This window comes from Pan paniscus, chromosome 14, assembly GCF_029289425.2.
Source record: "Pan paniscus chromosome 14, NHGRI_mPanPan1-v2.0_pri, whole genome shotgun sequence".
In the NCBI taxonomy this organism is placed as follows: Eukaryota; Metazoa; Chordata; class Mammalia; order Primates; family Hominidae; genus Pan; species Pan paniscus.
In genome coordinates, this window is record NC_073263.2 from 41,697,580 (window position 1) to 41,717,361 (window position 19,782).

The 19,782-nt window shown below is 36.3% G+C and overlaps 1 protein-coding gene across 7 annotated transcripts in view; it reads left to right on the forward strand.

The window, feature by feature from the left end:
* Positions 1-19,782, forward strand: part of DGKH (diacylglycerol kinase eta) — a 203,928-nt gene that overhangs the window by 161,120 nt on the left and 23,026 nt on the right. For 6 of the 7 annotated variants that reach the window (XM_034936637.3, XM_063595929.1, XM_063595928.1 and 3 more), the window contains 8 exons: positions 6,090-6,197; positions 8,910-9,023; positions 9,282-9,416; positions 10,550-10,713; positions 14,457-14,562; positions 15,525-15,617; positions 19,176-19,295; positions 19,632-19,740. In XM_034936637.3, coding sequence (XP_034792528.1) covers positions 6,090-6,197; positions 8,910-9,023; positions 9,282-9,416; positions 10,550-10,713; positions 14,457-14,562; positions 15,525-15,617; positions 19,176-19,295; positions 19,632-19,740 — 949 coding nt within the window. Of the gene's footprint in view, positions 1-6,089; positions 6,198-8,909; positions 9,024-9,281; positions 9,417-10,549; positions 10,714-14,456; positions 14,577-15,524; positions 15,618-19,175; positions 19,296-19,631; positions 19,741-19,782 lie in introns of those variants that run through there. The other variant, XR_010109670.1, reaches the window with a different exon arrangement.

Consider the following 19,782-nt stretch of genomic DNA (forward strand, 5'->3'; position numbering starts at 1 on the left):
ATCTTACTTAAAAAAAAATATCGTTTTGGAGCTAATTTGACCTAAATGCGTTTTGATTAGCGATTAAATAAATATTCAAGGGGAAAAATGAATGTGATTATCAACTTTGTACTAAAGGAAGTATATACACAGGATATGAATGACACACTTAATTATCATCATCATTATCTCCTGAAATTGGGGCTACTCTGGAGTTGTGGTGCCCCATGTAAAAGTGGAGCCAAGGGAGCACATTTATAGGAGAGGGTTTTTAATGGATTTTCTCATGTAAGCTTCCAAATTCTGACCCAATTCTGTAATAACAAAAGTTTTGCAAATCCCTGAAAATAGCATTTGAAGTAAATAGAATCTTTTAATTTAAATATACGTTTATTTTTTGCTCCAATTATTTCTAACAACAAGTAAAATTAAAAGAGATTTTGAGCATTTAAATGTTTTACTGTTTTTTACTAATTTAAATAGGAAATTAAGGACAGAAAAAGTTATCTTATTTCTTCCAACAACAGAAACAACAAGGCTGAGGATATAGCTCTGAAAAGACTATCAATTTCTGTGAATTTTATTTTATTTTACCTTTGATCCAGGACTCACTGTTTATGCTGATGGGGCATGTCTTTCCTATCTTGTATCTTTTTATAACTATATATTTTTAATTAAAGCATATCATACATATAGAAAATTATGAAATCTTAAGTCTACAGCTCAACAAAATAAATAGAGCATTATTATTTGGGGTGTTATCCAAACACTGGAATGTGGACTAAAGAGGGGTCTAGCTCATTCTTTAACAACTATATTTCCTAGTGAAGATGAGCCTATTATACTTTCCACTCTAAACATACAACTGTATGATCAGCTGGTTTGATTTATTATTGCTTATAAAATTAAGATAGACTTACTGGATAAAAAGGTACAAAATCAGGAAGGTTCACATTTTGTAAATGCTATCCTTGACACCCCATACCCAGGTCAGCTTAGGTTCTCTCCTAATCATGTAATCATTCCTTTTTTTCTTCATATACCCCGGTTGGCCACATTCTTTTTATTTATTTATTTATTTATTTTTTTGAGATGGAGTCTCGCTCTGTCAACCACGCTGCAGTGTAGTGGTGCGATCTCGGCTCACTGCAACCTCCACCTGCTGGGTTCAAGCGATTCTTCTGCCTCAGCCTTCCAAGTAGCTGGAACTACAGGCGCACGCCACCACGCCCAGCTAATTTTTGTATTTTCAGTATACATGGGGTTTCACCATGTTGGCCAGGATGGTTTCCATCTCTTGACCTCATGGTCTGCCCGCCTCGGCCTTCCAAAGTGCTGGGATTACTGGTGTGTGCCACCGTGCCCAGTTTGGCCACACCCAAGGACACATAGGAAGTTGTTTTTATCTTTGTTATCCCCAGTGTTTAGCTCAGTACTGGTCCTGTTTTTAGGGTGAAATAGATGGGTAAGTGATCACTTTAGCACAATTTATTAAGTGCTGTGATCAAGCATAGCCAGCTATCTTTAAGGGTTGAAAAACTGGCTGGATCTGAATGGCTGGATGGTCTTAGTTCCTGGAAGAGCCTCAGCTCTTCAGAAATAGGATTAGTAACCTCTTGTACTGGTGTTCCAAATTTTGAACAAGATATCTTATTTACACAGCTGCTTTGTACTCTCCTTTTTAAAAGGTTCTTAATCTTTTTTGAGTTGTAGGCACCTTTGTCATTCTGGTGAAAATAAAGACCCCTTCTCAGAATATTGTTTTCAAATGCATTATATGAAATACAGACTTACAAAAGAAGACTTACCAATAAGATTAAAATAAATTAACAACATATTTTTATGTTGCTAAAGAATAATATATGTGTTTCATCGTTACCGTACCAAATAAAAATCTAATGGCATGTCTAATAAATACCATAACTTCAAAGTGATGATGAACTTATATACAAGATATCTGAAACATCTATAACGTAATATAAAAATGTCTCATTTCGATTGATGATGAAATCACGGGTGTTACTAATGCCTTTTTTCCCCTACATTTATAATTGAGGGCAATGCTAAACTTCAGAGGTTAGTGAACATAAAGATACAGATTTTTACCATGAAGTTAACAAGTCACCTGAATCTATCCATGGACTCCTGGTTTCTGAACCTTAAGTTAAGAACACTTGATATAGATGTATATGTTAAATGATAAAGGAAAATAAAATGAGTAAAACAAGATAAATGAAAACATGTTAATATACATGAAAATAAAGTAGAAAAAGTAGAGCATTCTTTGCCATCATTAACAAAAAATAGTAACAATAAAGTAAACCAAAAAGATACATTCTACTTCTAAAGACGATGGAAGGCCGTTGTCTAAAAATTCATTTTTCTGATGATGGTTCACTCAGGATAAAGGTGGAAAAGAGAGACCCACACCTTGGGAGGCTCTTTCCAGAGAGACGCCTTCACCAATGGCCTTCCTTTTTAGCTTTTTACTCTTACCTTTTTCCTCAGATAAGTTTTCCCTCCCCGTTATGTTGTTGGTATGGAACGAGGCTGACTTCATGTCTTAACTTTAAATTTGTGCAGAACAAAGACTTTGACCTTGGTTTCCCTATATACGAAATTGATAAAATAATGATTTTGTGCAAATCATAAATAAATGAGCCCAAGGTACTGTAAATCACAGTGTAAATGGAAAAGAACTGTACAAATGCAAACTTTGTTTCCCAAGCCACATTATCAGTGATTCTGATATATACTCAACTTTCAGAAACTTGGAGTGAGATTTAGAATCCTTTTTACAATGATGGGAATTCCAGAAATGTAAATAACATCACAGTATCATATTTTGCTACTTTTAGAGTAGAAACACCTTTCACATGTAAATGGGAGAATTGTATTAAAATTTCAAACATTTTTTGTAAGAAGGATGACTTTTTTGCCCATAATATACGTAATTTACATGGGTTAAGCAGCCTATTCTATTTATTAACTGAAATAATAATTATATATTGTTTCAAGTTCTGTAAGTACTAAGATACATGAAGAAAAACAAATAACTTTAAAAAACAGTCTTCATCTGTAGGCTATAATGAAATATGTGATTGAGAACAAATAGTTGTTTAATTCACATTTTTAGTTATTTCAAATCTTCCCATAATCTGTATCTTTTTAAAAAACAAATTTAGTTTATTATATTAATAGTAATTTCTGTATTTGTTTAATTCATTTCAGTAATAACTAGTTGTAACTACTTTTTAAATCATTTTGAATGAAGTTTACTGTGTGCCTTCTACATACCACCTTTAATTCTTAACAACTCATGAGGTAGGTATTATTATTCAGTTCAGAAGAGTAAAGGCATTGCTTAAGTTCAAACAGCTGATAAGTGGAAGAGCCAGCATTTCAAATCCAGTGTTTTTTCCATAAGACAATTTGTAATTATAACTGAAGAAGGAAATTTACTGACTTCCCACATGTGTTCTAGGTGCTTTTCTTTACCTTATCTCATTGGCCTCACTGTGTGCTAAGAATTGTTAGCCCATTTTACAGATGAGCTAAGTGAAGCTCTGAAAGCTTAAGGGACTTACTCAAATACTAAGTGACAGAATTCAATCCAGCTCTACCATCTTCCCTCCATATCAGATTGTCTGGTGAAAGGAGCAGAGAAAACAAACACTAATGAGAAAAATATATATAGCTGCAGTTTTGTAGCATTTTGCAACATCATGAACCACAAATAGAAACATGGGATGGCTAGGGAGCCAGCTCTGGTGGTGTGCACCTATAATCCCAGCTACTTAGAAGCCTGAGGCAAGAGGATTGCTTGAGCCCAGGAGTTCAAGACTGCAGTAAGCTGTGATGACACCACTACATTCTATCCTGAGCGACAGAGCAAGACCACATCTCTCAAAAAGAATAAATAAATAAAAATAAAGGGTATATGGGGCTACTGGAAATATTTTTTTAAAATTTAACACTCCTGAAGTTTTTCCTGGATATGAGAAACTTTTAAATCATGTGAATTTGTTAATTTGTTGAATCTGTATTCCTCGTATTTTTCCTATGAGACTCTATGAAATGGACATTAAGCATTTAGATTTAGGTGTGTTGCTTAATATATATATGTTCACTTCAGCACCGCACATGAGACTTCCTTCTGAAAATCTTCATCGTTTTCCATACCATGTTTGCAAATAAAGTGCATCCATTTGGAAAATCTTTTTAAAATATTTCTTTTATATTTACAGAGATAGTATTTTTCCCCATTTCCTTTGTTAGTCATATGATTTAAAGCAGCTTTTTCTAAAGCACATAAAGATATCTGTTTAATGTATTGGGTTGAGAAAAAGTTTATTATTCTGTTAAGTATTTCATATTTATTCATTGAACAAATATACACTGAGCACCAATTATGTGCCAGACACACCCCCAGGTGCATGGACCTTTGAATGTGAAAAGCTAAACCTGCTAATGGTTAACACTGTGTTTTCATGAAAAAGAAAAAAAGGAATTGTGAAACATGCCCATGAAGGTAAATCAACCAATCCTGGCCTTCATCCATTACACCATTCCAGTCAGCCAATAACCCTGAGGTCTTCCCAAGAACTGACTTTGGCTGAATTAGCGAACACAAGCTTCTGTGTGATTCTGATGGTGAACATTTTTTGCAGTACTTGGGGATGAGATTAACCTCCTATGCATCCTCACTAAGCTCTTATTCTTCCCCGTTCTCAGATTCACAGAGCAGAGAAGTCCCTTACGGGTTGGTCTTGGACCAGCTGTAACAATTTCCAAGTGTTTGCTGGTCTCTGCCCTGGATTTTCACCAGTTTAGCGAGCTAACTTGGAGAATCAGAACCTCACTACTGAATAGACATTAAAGAAAACATTGGTACTCTTGACATTGAGACCTTTTCCTTCCATCTTCGCTAAACCCAAACCATCCTAGACCAGTAGGACTTAATACTCTTTTTAATGAGATGTCCCATTACAGAAACTCTTTCCCTCACCTTGGTTTCTACCCTAGAACAAATTATTCTCTCACAGTCTCAGAAATACAGTTTATTTCTTTCTGTTGGAAATCATTTTTATTGAGCATTAAAATGTAATTTTTAAGAAGCTATGTTAATTATTTTTAATATAAGAATTATTTAATGAAAATACAGCATCCATTTTAGGTGTGACATCTGTAAGCTCTTCTCTTTTAAAATGAAGGCTTAAACATTTCCATTGGATTTAAATGTTCACTTAGAAAAATGTTAAGTGGTTTGGTTTAAATGTTAATTAAAATAAAAAGTATGATCATAAAATGTATGTAACATAATTATGCTCATTTTTCTTGAGTAATTTTTAAAAAATTAGTTTCATAACTAATTGTCTCCTTAATAGCCAACTAGACTTTATTTAAAAGTTAATAGAATAAACAGCATTAATTGAAATTAAGAAACAACATTTATGAGAGAAGGTAACAGTTCTGCTTCTACTCAGTAAGAATTTATTCACATCCATTCACCAGCCATATCCTTTTTTTCCATTTACATGGTAATTTATTTTTCATTTAAGTGCTTAATGAGAAAGTAAGGACTGCAAGGAGCTTTCTGAGATGCATATATTTTTGCTTGACTTTGGTTCTGACTTGTACTTGAAGTATTCAGCTTTGAGTTTCACCAGTCCCCAGGTGGTTGTAGAGCCCCAGCAATGTACCAGGGACTGTGAGAGGGGCTAAGTGAGATGGTTAGGATCAACTTTCTCTTACCCAGTCTGCTTTCAAAAAGATGCTTAAAATAAGTACATAGAGGACCACAATGCAGGTGAAAGTACATAAAAGGCCTGAAAATGATTCAACAAAAGGACTCCCTGGTTTTGGAGGAAAGAGGTAAAACATTTCTTTAAAAATCAGTTTTTTGTAATAACTTCTGCTATAGTTATTTATACTTCAAACTTTTTTTAATTAAAAAATAAGATAAATGATTTGGTAACGTGTAGAGAGCAGACATTACGAACACACTCTGCTCCATTGTCCTTCATCTTTAGTGTTTTAGTATCTTCCATACTAGTGGTTCTGCTCTTTTTATCTAATCTCTACTTTTTTTTTTTTTTTTTACCTTACAGTGCGATGGGCAGTATATTCCTCTTCCCAGCTTGCAAGGCATAGCCGTGTTGAACATTCCCAGCTATGCTGGAGGCACTAACTTTTGGGGTGGAACTAAAGAGGATGATGTAAGTAATGGGAGTAAATAGTTTGTTTCCTCAAAAATAATTATGTCACTGGAATAATTTGCTTTTGTAAATGGGCTGTTGAATAGTAGTTTAATTTCATGTTAAATATTTTGCATTGGGTAAGTGAGGCATGGAATAGATTTATTTAAGATTTTATTGTAATAGTCTCTTGTGGATGTACTCTTAACTTTTCTCATGTTGAAGATACAGATATTCGTATCTTGGGATGTATGTCACAATTTTCTGGATGAACATTAAATAGTGGGTCTGCTTTTGGAAAGTAGATTTATGAAATAAGGAAGGGAAGATTTTACTTTTTAATTTTATACCTGCATCTGTTTTCTATCGCTGCTATAACAAGTTAACACAAATTTAGCCACCTCAAACACATTTATCATCTTACTGTTGTATATGATGGGAGACTGGCACAGTCTTACTGGGCTAAAATCAAGGTGTCAGCTGGGCTGTTGCCTTCCGGAGGCTCTAAGGGAGACTATTTCCCTGTCTTTGGAGCGTCTCGAGGCTGCCCACATTCCCCTCCATCTTCAAAGCCAGCAAAGGCAGGTTGAATCCTTCTCACATGGCATCTCTCTGATGTCTGCTGCTTCCTCTTCCACTTTTAATGACCACTGTGATTACATTGGGCCCACCTAGATCACCCAGGATCATCCCCATCTCAAGGCCCTTTATTTAATCACATCTGCAAAGTTCCTTTTGCTGTGTAAGGTAACAGATTCACGGGTTTGGGGGATTAGGACATGGACATTTTAGGGGGCAGAGAGGGGGCATTATTCTGCCTACCACAATACCTTTTGGTACTTTTACTTTTTCTTTCTTTCTTTCTTTCTTTCTTTCTTTCTTTCTTTCTTTCTTTCTTTCTTTCTTTCTTTCCTTCTTTCCTTCTTTCTTTCTTTCTTTCTTTCTCTCTTTCTCCTTCCTTCCTTCCTTCTTTCTTTTTTGAGACAGAATCTTACTCTGTCGCTCAGACTGGAGTGCAATGGCGTAATCTCAGCTCGCTGCAACCTCTGCCTCTCAGGTTCAAGCAGTTCCCCTGCCTCAGCCTCCTGGGTAGCTGGGACTACAGGCACGCACCACCACACCTGGCTAATTTTTGCATTTTTAGTAGAGACGGGGGTTTCACCATGTTGGCCAGGGTGGTCTCGAACTTCTGACCTCAGGTGATCCACCCACCTCGGCCTCCCAAAGTCCTAGGATTACAGGGATGAGCCACTGCATCCAGCCTCAGTACTTTTAATTTTCTAAACTTGTGTGTGTATATATTTTTTATTTTCAGAAATATCAAGAGGGCTCATTTGGCCGGTCGAGTTTAGGGCTATTTTTGTTTTTCTTTTCATACTTTTCTATATTAGAAAAAGAAGAAAACACAACCTTACAAATGTAATTGTTGTGAAAAGAATGAAAGAGAGGGCACAATTATTAAAGTGTGTATATATATATATATATATATCAGTAAAAATGAGAAGTGTTATCACAGTCTTTATTTGAAGAGTCACATCCATTGATTTGAGTTTATGATATAATGATATAATGGTTCCTACTGATCTGTTATTCTCAAAGATCTTAAATGGACAGATAGGGATTACAGTATAAGATCAATTGGAAAGTATTTGTAATTTTCATGACATAAATATATTCCAGTCCTATTCGAGTATAAAAGCATCTTTTGTCTGCTTGTCACTATTAAGTATTTTGAAGGGGAGAAATCAGTGAGATTAAGGTAAATAAAGCCAACATTCCTTGAACACCTGCTAGGTAGTCCGACAATGTTCTAAGAGCTTCACATTCATTATTTAATGTCCACATTGTTTATTTGATTTTTACTGCTGAAGAATCTAAGACAAAGTTTCCAGTTAGTAATAGCAGAGACAGGGTTTAAATTCAGGCAGTATAATAAAAAAATTACAAATTACAATGTTAGCAACTTTGTGTCCTGATATTTTCAGTGAAAGTTTTAATTAGCTTATTACTTTATACTGAAAATTGTTTCAGATGCATATTATTTATGATATAGTAAAAGAGAGAGTAAGGTAATACAGCCTACATATAAAATTTTAGAGTAAATTAATTTTTTGAAAATGCATCTAATGTAAAGACAAAATAAGTCTGCATAATTTTTATCTTCTGAGGTTTCTATTTGCATACTCTCAAGTTCCCTCAAAAGTTTTGTATTAAAATATAAAGCACATATGTATATTGCTTGTAAAACCTTGAAAGATTTCCCTTAGAATATATCAAGTAAACTGGATCATAATTTGCATCTTCATTAGCTTTAACCTTATGAAACTATATCACCTTTCTATGACACTATATCGCCTTTGTAGTTTTTTTTAGATTTCCAAAACTTACATGTATCATCTTATTAACACGTTTGAATTAGGTATGAACATGTATTTAACATGTTTTATTCCAAGGTGAATTATTTAGAAATATATTAGTTAACTGGTCCAAAGAGTAGTTTAATGAGAGGTATGAGTAGTATATCCGTGTATATTTGAAAACCCTTTTTAAAGTTAGGTTTATTGGAAGTCATCTTCAGAGATTTTTTTCTTGGATTATTATTTCCTAATAATATTTACTTAAATATATTATTAAATATATTAAATATATATAGATATATATTGCAGTTTACATTGCTTAATGTGCTCTTCACCTAAACATTCAGTAGAAGTATAATGTAGTTTTTCCTTTCAGATATTTGCTGCACCATCCTTTGATGACAAGATCCTGGAAGTTGTAGCAATATTTGATAGCATGCAAATGGCAGTTTCAAGGGTCATTAAACTGCAGCATCATCGAATAGCCCAGGTTGGTTTCTCTCGTCAAACCTGACTGCACTTCTTGGGCTAAGGAGGGTTGAAGGAATCTATTCTAAACAACTCGTACACTGGATATTCATCTATAATATTCTGACTTTGTTGTCATATCAGTTTTTACCATGTCATTTATAAGTGATAAAGCATAACAGTCTGTTCTGTAGAATAGTCTAATACTCAAGCCTGCATAAAGATTGAGTGTCATTTTCTCCGGATGATTCATACTCTAAAATGATTTGTTTTATTTCAGTGCCGTACAGTGAAGATCACTATATTTGGTGACGAAGGAGTCCCAGTGCAAGTGGATGGTGAAGCGTGGGTTCAGCCTCCAGGGATTATCAAAATTGTGCACAAAAACAGAGCACAAATGCTAACAAGGGACAGAGTATGTAACAAAAACGTTCTTCTAGAATATTGTCAGGTTTTTAAAGAATCTGAAATTGTTATAAAAAATAGAAAATGAAAACATTTAAATTGTCTCTTAAATCTGACATTTAGGTCATGGTGGTTTGAAATATGAACAAATATTTATTTGTTTCAGTAGGAGTTTATTTTTCAGAGCCATTTTAGGTTTACAGAAAAACTGGGCAGAAAGTAAAGAGAATTCGAATTACGTTCCTATATACTTCCTCCTCCCCCTTCTTCCCTACACATGTAAATTCCCCTGTTAACATCTTGCATTAGTGTGGCACATTTGTTACAACTGTTGAGTCAATACTGATTGATTATTATTAACTAAAGTCCATAGTTTCCATTACTCTTTGAGTTGTACATCTGTGAGTCTGGACAAAGATATAATCACTTGTATCCACCACTGCAGTATCATACAAAATTATTTCACTACCCTAAAAATTCCTTATGGTCTACCTATTCATCCCTCCTTCCCTTACCCTTACTCCTGGCAATCATTGATTTTTTTTTTTTTTTTACTGTCTCTATTATTTTTCCTTTTGCAGAATGTGTTTTTAATTAAGGTCTATCTTTATCAAAGAAGACTGCTAATATTTGCCCATCTAGTATATATAAAATAGTAAAGATTAAAGAATAAATTGAAGCAATAGTAAAGATTGAAGCATGAAATATTTTTTTGTTTTTGTTTTTGTTTTGAAACAGTCCTGCTTTATTGCACATGCTGGAGTACAGTGGTGTGATCATAGCTCACTGCAACCTTAAACTCCTGGGCTCAAGCAATCCTCCTACCTCAGCCCAGCTAATTAAAAAAAAAATCTTTTTTTGTAGAGATGAGGTCTCACTATGTTGCCTAGACTGGCCTCAAGTGATTGTCCCGCCTTGACCTAAATCTCTTTTTTAACTTTTAAATGATGTATTCATGATCATTGACTGCACTACTTTTCATGTGTTGCAGTACATTGGAAAACTTTGAAATGTCTTTTTTATACTTGTGATTTATTTGAGGAGTCATTAGAGAAAAAGCAATTGTAGTTTTATTAAAGCACACATTTACATGGACCTCTGAGTTCTAAACTAACAATTCATTACAATATTGACTTTAAATAGGCCTTTGAGAGCACTCTGAAATCTTGGGAAGATAAGCAGAAGTGTGATTCTGGTAAACCAGTTCTCCGAACCCATTTGTACATCCATCACGCCATTGACTTGGCAACAGAAGAGGTGTCGCAGATGCAGCTATGCTCCCAGGCTGCAGAGGAGCTCATTACTAGGTAGGGGGCTCTGCTGACTTTTCAGGCTGTGGGAACTGTGGTCTCAGCCAATTTTTGTTTTTTTAATCTTAATACATTGTTTCAGTAGTGGTATCAAAAAGAGATGCAATTACTCTTCTTCACACAGCACTCTTTCCATTATTGTTTATTTCTCCATTTTATATACATCTTTACACTATACTACCTACTTATATGTTGCCTTCTAATTACTAATTAAATGTTTATGGAATGGAGAGGGAAGTCTAAACATTCATCCTGTTCCAGAGAAGAGTCAGGAGCAAAAAGAATAAAAAGACTTCAAAAACCAATTTCTGACAAGTTATTAGAGAGATTTTGAGACCACACATAACATTAATTTCAATAGACAAAAAGAAAGGAGATAAAAAGCAAGCCTATGAGTGTTAAACAAATAAAAATCACTATGACCAGGGAAAACTTCAGAGGGGAGGAGGGACCATGGGCCAGTGTCTTACCTCCTCACCTGAGTCTTATCTACCGAATGGGGCTAATAAGAGCTGTTTCAATAGGGTGCGTGAAGATTAAATGAGACTCTAGGGATGAGTCCTATAAGCACATTGTATTAGTCCATTTTCATATGGCTATGAAGAAATACCTGAGACCGGGTAATTTATAAAGAAAAACAGGTTTCAGGCCAGGCACAGTGGCTCATGCCTGTAATCCCAACACTTTGGGAGGCCGAGGCAGGTGGATCAGTTGAGGTCAGGAGTTCGAGACCAGCCTAGCCAACATGGTGAAACCCCGTCTCTACTAAAAATACAAAAATTTGCCATGTGTGGTGGTGGGCACCTGCAGTCCCAGTTCCTCAGGAGGCTGAGGCAGGAGAATCACTTGAACCTGAGTGGTGGAAGTTGCAGTGAGCCAAGATCATGCCACTGCACTGCAGCCTGGACGACAGAGTGAGACTCCGTCTTCAAAAAAAGAAGAAAAAAAAGAGGTTTAATAGACTCACAGTTCCACATGTCTGGGGAGGCCTCACAATCATGGCAGCAGGCAAAGGAGGAGCAAAGGCACGTCTTACATGGCAGTAGGCAAGAGAGCATGTGCAAGGGAACTGCCCTTTATAAAGCCATCACATCTTGTGAGACTTAGTCACTATCACGAGAACAGTACAGGAAAAACTCACCCCCATGATTCAGTTACCTCCCACTGGTCTCTCTCATGATTCATAGGGATTATGGGAGCTACAATTCAAGATGAGATTTGGGTGGGGACACAGCCAAACGATATGACACATCATGTCTGGCATATTGAGTGCTCTGTGTATAGTAACTTAAGATTCTTCCCACACCTTCATCTGGTCACTGATAAAAATGTTGAAAAAGAAAAGAAGGAAAGCAAAGCTCAGTGGTTTCAGCGGCTAACTCACATCTTTCCTCCTCTCTACTATTTGCCATCTGCTCCCCTCCCATTCCTTACTCTCTTTAAATATTTATTAGATAACTAGACTGTGTGAGATGTTAGAGACAGAAGAGAAAAGGCATACACCCCCTACTGCTGGACCAACATTCAGAATTAGAATCAAGTCTTACAACTGCAAAATACTGGGCAGCTCAGAAGAAAGGGAAGAGAAAATGAATATTTACTCAGCTATACCCACACAGCTGCATTATTGTACATCTCGGCTTCTTATCCATAGGGTTGTTAGTTTCAGACTAAATACATCTCTTTTAAATACTACAGACAACTTCTGTGGCCTCTAATTTACAGTGTTTTTTTGAAACCAAAATATACTTCCCATGTTCTCATCCTGTGAACCAACCAAATAATCTTATTGTAAAAAGGAAGCGAAGATTGACTAGGCTTGCTTCTGGTCAACGTAGTTTGGCTTCCCATCTGTTTTTAAATTTTGCAGATGAAATCAGGCTCACTTGTCTATTTTCAGAATTTATTCATTGACTATGCAAACATATTCAATTTTTGAACCTCTTCTTAGGCTGGGGATACAAGATGATTATTTGACAGCCCTACTTAATTGGCTCACAGATTAGTAGGAGGGAGAAATGTGGCCAAAGGGTTGACATGAGGCACACAGTGGACTCTGTAGATACACTCTAGAGGAAGTCAGAGGCAGTGAAGGAGGGCTGCCTGGAAGAAGTGACCTTTCATCCGAGTCTTGAGGGAAGAGTGAGAAAAGGAGCAATTTAAGCATGGGAACCAGCTTAGGAAGAGGCCCAGAGGAGTGTGAATGCATGCTACTTTCAGGAAATCTCAGAGAGTTTGGGGTGACTGAAAGGTTGGCATAGTATATGCAAGAGTGTGTGGAATGTAGATGAAGAGGTGAGGAGGAGCCAGATCTTTACTGGGCTGTTCTAGAAGTAGTGTGGAGGGGTTTTTCTGGACGACAGCAAAACTGGGGCAAGGTGAACACTGAGGATGCTGTAGAAGTTGTCCCTATAAAAAATGATAGACTAAAGCAGTAAAGATAGAAAGGACAAGCAAGATTAAAGACAGTTTAGGATTTAAAATTGGTAAATGGGCATGAATTAGGAAACAGGTTGACCTTAATGTTCTAATGAATGGCTGGATGATTGTGGGGTGCCTTTGATGGAGCCATAGGGTTCAGGAAGAGGAGTAGGTATTAGAAGGAAAATGATGGGTTCCATGTTGGGCTTTAGAATTTAAATTACATTAAAAATACCTAGCAGATTTCAGTAGGCAATTAGAAATGTTGATCTGAAGTTGATTTACGTCTTTCCCTTTCTCTGAAAATTAGAATAACCTTTATCCATCTCTGTTCTTCTGAAAAATAGCCCATTCTTCATGGTTTCTCAGGGTTGCTGATAATAGTGCTGAGGTGACATTTGCAAGCTTCTTTGTGCCTTAGATATCCATTGTATAATCCTTAAGAATTAAATTCTTTTTCTTTACTCTTGGTTCAGCTATATAGGGCCTCAGTCCCTTTTCTTGTTCTGTCCTTTCCAGATAGAAAATATTTCTCCGTGAAGCTGTCAGAAGCAAAAAAAAACACTTGAACAGCCCTGCCTTCTTGCTCATCTGCAGGTCTTACATCATTTTCTAGCAATCGGAGGGACTTTTTCTCCTTTCTTGTCCTTGGCCTTAGTGCCTTCCAGAATTTGGTCTTTTCAGGACTATTCTTAGAGGTTTGGATACCAGTGGAGTATGGCACAACAGGCTTTGGAGTTAAATAGACATAGATTCCGATCCTGGCTCTACGATTTACTAGCTCTGTATGCCTACCACGTCTCTCTGAGCCTCAATGTCATCATCAGTAATATGGAGATAGTAAATCATAGCTACATTTAAAGGCTGTGAATGTTAACTTATATACTGCTTATGATCACTTTGTGTATTGATGACAAATATGGTAATGCTCTTCCCTAATCTGTTGCATTTGCAGTTTCAATGAATGAAAGAGAAGTTTCTAGTCTTTATATTTGTGATCCCTCTCACTTTCCAAGGATACTGCAAAATGAAGTATTACTATATTTCATTCTTCAAAATAGCACTTCAATATGTCTCCCTCTGATTTTTAAGCCTAATTTTTTATATGAAGATTTTTTATTTCATATTTTTTTGTTGCAGTGGGGTCTGGATTTATAGATCTACCTGTGCCATTCATAATTGAGCAGCCATTAAAAGTGTTCTTCCGTACTGATCTTCATATATTTTTTACTTGTTTTATCCTAACATTTCTATACTTCAAAAAAAATGAGCAATACTCAAAAAAGTTTTTTATTCATTTGTTTCATTTTTGCTTTTAGGATATGTGACGCAGCCACAATTCACTGTCTTTTGGAGCAAGAACTGGCCCATGCTGTGAATGCCTGCTCCCATGCCCTGAATAAAGCCAACCCAAGGTGCCCGGAGGTGAGGATCTAATGGTAAATTCTCATTCCACAGATTCTTTTGGGTGTTACACATGTATTTTAATACTGTAAAATATGCCACGCCCTGTGAAAGAAAGTTATGTTGTCTATATGAGTCTCTACAAACCTGCAGTAAAATCGTGGACAACTTTTTATTTTCCTTTTCCTGTTATTTTTTCATTCCTGCTCTTAAATTCTCTCATTTTTTATGTTTCACTTTCAATCACTTGTCACCTTCCATCTGTCTTCACTTCTTTCTTTTTTGAACTTTAATCGTCCTTTCTTACTCCTTCTTTTACCTTACCTTCTGCCCTGTACCTTGTTAAAGGGCAATCCTAGATATCATCAGCGTGCATTTTGTTAGAGATGTTCACTCGTTTTCGAAGTTATGCACTGAAATTATTCCTACTTCATTTTGTTTTGCTAAATCGGAAATTGATGCTTCTGTAAAATTTTTAATATATAAGTTAATAATAGAATGGATAGAATATAACTCTTAAAATGTGCCACATGGTACAATGCTATAGTATGGAGAAAACTGATTGCGTTTTTTTTTTTAATTATTTGATTGAAGTTACTTAAATTAATATACAGTTAAGTGCTTGTTCTCAAGATAATAGTCTAAAAAGCAATATGGTTAGTGCTACTGAGAGTCAAAGTTTTCTTTGACTTAACTTTTTAATGGGAATATGTATATGCTGGTGCTAGCATATACATATTCATTAGGTAGGAGGTGTGATCCTGAGTGTATTCACTGTAATCGGTGCATTCTTTTGGTTCTGTAATATAATAATAATGACATAGTCATACAAACAAATGTATGAAACTTTGCAATTATAGAATTTTGGTAGATTAAAAATGTGTGCTGTGAATTTAAATTATAAGAATAAAATTTAAAGTGTTTATGGTAATGAAATCCTGTTTTAATACAGATCACATGTCTTTGATATTCTTCTTTTCTAGAGTCTTACAAGAGACACTGCCACTGAAATAGCCATCAATGTGAAGGCGCTGTATAATGAAACAGAATCTTTGCTAGTTGGCAGGGTTCCTTTGGTAAGGAAAAGAATGACTGGTAACATAAGAATGATGAATTAAATGTCTGGGTCTTACCTTCATTGGGGAACAGGCATTTGGCAGATTCTAAGGCAGAAGCAGCCTTCTGGCTTCCATCCTGAGAGCTGCCTCTTCACCTGGTTTTTGTCTTCAAGAAAATATATGGCTGAAGTTGGGAGTCGTGATTCAGGCTAACAGGAGTGGAGATTTCCCCTCATATATGCCATCCTGTTTTTAGGCAGCCCTGCTCTGCCCCATTCAGCTTCGAGAGACGTGAGCTTTATAAAGTGTAGTAGACATTCCTTAGGTACTTATTATTGCACACAAGTAGAGGAACTCATGGAGTTTGTTCCCTGAATTAGCATTTGAATATGACTGGTATGGTCCTCCAGGTTTGCTTAAAAGAGGACATTTTCTAGACACAGTGTTTCAAGAAGTAAATTTCAAGAACTCTGCCTTGTTTAATCCAGATTGGTCCTGGAAATCAAGTTTAGGCCAAGTCTGAATCTGACCACAGTCCATGGATCTCAAGCATAAATGCTGGAAGCTTGTGGGTGTCCTATTTTGTTAGCAGCATGAGTTAGCCTTTCTTTATAAATACCTCACCATTTTCAAGTATTCTAGCATCTTGGCTCTTGCCGCCACCTAGAGTTTGGTTGTGGCTTATTCCCACATGCTGTTATCGCTGTGTGGAAGGCCTAATTCATTTGCTGTTTTTTTATTCCTTTTTATAATTCTGGTTAATTGGTAGTTGATGATCTTAAAACATTTCTTTTGAAAGTAATTTTCTCACTTGGTTGGGCAAATCTACACCTAAATAAAAGTGATACTAAGAGTCATAGTATCTGGCACAGTGGGTGAATGAATGGGAGGTGCATCCCACAGCCTTGCTATTAAGTGCCTGAGCTTAGGGTTTCTGTTTTCGCCTATGGTCCAGAAAAGTGCCACCTTTGGGGCATCCTTTGCTCTGAGAAGAGAAGCTGAAAGGCTGCATGAAAGCCATCGCTCTTACCTACCTGCAAAGGAAACTGAAACACAGCTTCCTTGGGACAAGAAGTGACTGACTCTACTATGGCCATGAAGAAAACCTATTACAAAGAAACATTGGTTATCTCTTTTGATAAAACCAGTGGAGCCCCTTCTTGGCTTTTTTTGGCACTACTGTTTTTAACCAGAATCTTCTGCTGGTCCTATAGGAAATCCAGTGACCTATGACGATCATTTCTTACAACTAAAAGCATAATTTATTCTGTACTTATTTTCTCTACACGAAAAGTACCTGCTGAGTTCTACCTTGCTAATATTTATTATTTGTATTATGTTAATATGGATGGACTTTCCTTCTCCACTTTTAATTTTCTCTCATTGTTAAATATGAATTTTGGTTTAAAATGTGTACCGGTGAATTTTACCAAAACCTGTGGCAATAGTGATATTACAATAAGGAATTGATTATATTTGAGAGCAACTAAGGTTTACTCTATATTTTAGTGCCAGAATGAATTTATAATAACCATTTTATATGTTTTATAACACATATTCTTAGACTAAACGAAAATTAATAAATTTTAAACACAACAGGATAGAGAATCTCCTTTTTTTTTGAGACAGGGACGCACTCTGTCGCAGTAGCGTTATCTCTGCTCACTGCAACCTCAGCCTCTCTGGTTCCAAGTGATTCTCCTGCCTCAGCTGCCGAGTAGCTGGGACTACAATCGCGCACCACCATGCCTGGCAATTTTTTTTTTTCTTTTCAATAGAGACAGAATTTCACTATGTTGGCCAGGCTGGTCTCGAACTCCTGACTTCAAGTGATCCACCCGTCTTGGCCTCCCAGAGTGCTGGGATTACAGGCATGAGCCACCGCGCCCAGCCAAGAATCTCCGTATTTTTAATCATTACTAGAAGTGGTAGATACTGTGAATAACAAGGAGAAACAAAAAAAAAAGTTCATAATAACAGTAATATTATCTCTGAACTTTTAGTTCTAAAATTCTATAAACATATTTATGAGAACTCTATAATTTTAAAGTAATTTATAAATATATTGATTAGCTAGAAGAGACCTCAAAAATAATCTAGTCGGCCAGGCTCAGTGGCTCACGCCTGTAATTCCAGCACTTTGGGAGGCTGAGGCAGGCAGCTCATTGTAGACCAGGAGTTTGAGACCAGCCTGGACAACATGGTGAAACCCCATCTCTACTAAAAATACAAAAATTAGCCAGGCCTGGTGGCATGCGCCTGTAATCCCAGCTACTTTGGTGGCTGAGGCACGAGAATTGCTTGAACCCAGAAGGCCAAGGTTACAGTGAGCTGAGATTGCTCCATTGCACTTCCAGCCTGGGCAACAGAACAAGACTCTGTCTCAAATCATCATCATCATCATCATCATCACCTTGTGCTATTTCCAGAGGAAGAAATAAAGTCTCCTGAAGTCAGTTAACCTTCCTTTGGTTACATAGTTAATTACAAGGCCAGGAGTAGAATCCAATCGACTGCCTTCCAGTTCTGTGCAGAGGAATGTTTATTTAATCTTTATTCATTTATTGAACTTGTAAGTGCATTTTAATACCTGCTTTCAATGAGTTAATGCAGACAATAGGTGAGCAGTTAAATTCTCCTTAAAATATCCAAACCCAGTTTCAGATGATAAACCATTGAGCTTTTTGCTTTGCCCTAATTTTTACGACAGTTTTTCATCACAGATTTTTCTAAGATTCATGATTTTTTACCCTTAAGCTTATTCTTTAAATTTTCAAGGAGATTTTTCTGCAGTTCTTTTTATATGACAAGTTTTTAACCAGTTTAAAAAGTATTATTTGTTCATGTGGTGACTTTTTTTTTTTTTTTTTTTTTTGAGTCAGAGTTTCTGGCTCTGTCACCCAGGCTGGAGTGCAGTGGCGCTATCTCTGCTCACTGCAATCTCCACTTCCCAGGCTCAAGCAATTCTCCGGCCTCAGCCTCCCAAGGAGCTGGGATTACAGGCGCCCAACACCATGCCTAACTAGTTTTTGTATTTTTAGTAGAGGCGGGGTTTCATCATGTTGGCCAGTCTGGTTTCAACTCCTGACCTCAAATGATCCGCCCACATCGGCCTCCCTAAGTGCTGGGATTATGGGCGTGAGCTATCATGCCCAGCCTGGTGACCTATTTAAATCAGAAGGAATTTTGGCACAAATAAGTAGAATAGTAAGACTGTACACTTATACCACCAGGAAGAATTGGTAGATAAATTCTTGGAAAGCATGAAGGAGGGAGACAGGAAAGAAGACATTTACACAGAAAAAAACACCAAAAGAATACTTTTTCTATGAAGTTATTAAAGTTACACTAGCTACTCATATGATCTTTGGGAAGTAATGATTAGATTAAATCTATTCAGATTTTTAAAAATGAAGTCAATATAAAAGAATTTATTCTCTTAATATTCCTTAATTTAAAAAAATACTACCTTAATAAGGAGTGAGGCTGTTCACTGTCAAAGTACAATGATTTATTCTACTTGAGGCTGGCCACTGAGTCTTGTTTTGTTTTGTCTTTTAATCTGCTGGTAAATAGCAGCTGGAATCGCCACATGAAGAGCGGGTATCCAATGCCTTACACTCTGTGGAGGTGGAATTACAGAAACTGACAGAGATTCCTTGGCTTTATTATATCTTACACCCCAATGAGGATGAGGTATGTAAAATTCAGCCTGTTTCTCTAGAAATGTAGACCATATTGCTATAGAATTTGAACTCATCTTTGAAAAAGAGATATTTAGGGAAAAATGAATTTTGAATACTACTTTCAAATGTTCTGTTCTTGAACAAATGAGAAAAGGCATTTATGTGAACGCATTTTAGGGGAATTGGGACATTTTCAGTAGTACATTGTGAACTTTTTTTGAAGAAGTTATCACTGTTCTATAATGTTTAGTGTTTATGACTTATTCCTGTGTTATCCCTATTATCAGAGTAGGTTTTTCTCCTTTTCATATCCTGAAAAAATTCTTTTCTTGCTCGATTTGAACAGGAACCGCCTATGGATTGCACCAAAAGAAACAACAGAAGCACCGTATTTCGAATAGTGCCAAAGTTTAAAAAGGAAAAGGTTCAGAAGCAGAAGACAAGTTCACAGCCTGGTAGGTGGTCCATATGGGAAGGGGAAATATAACATTATGAAA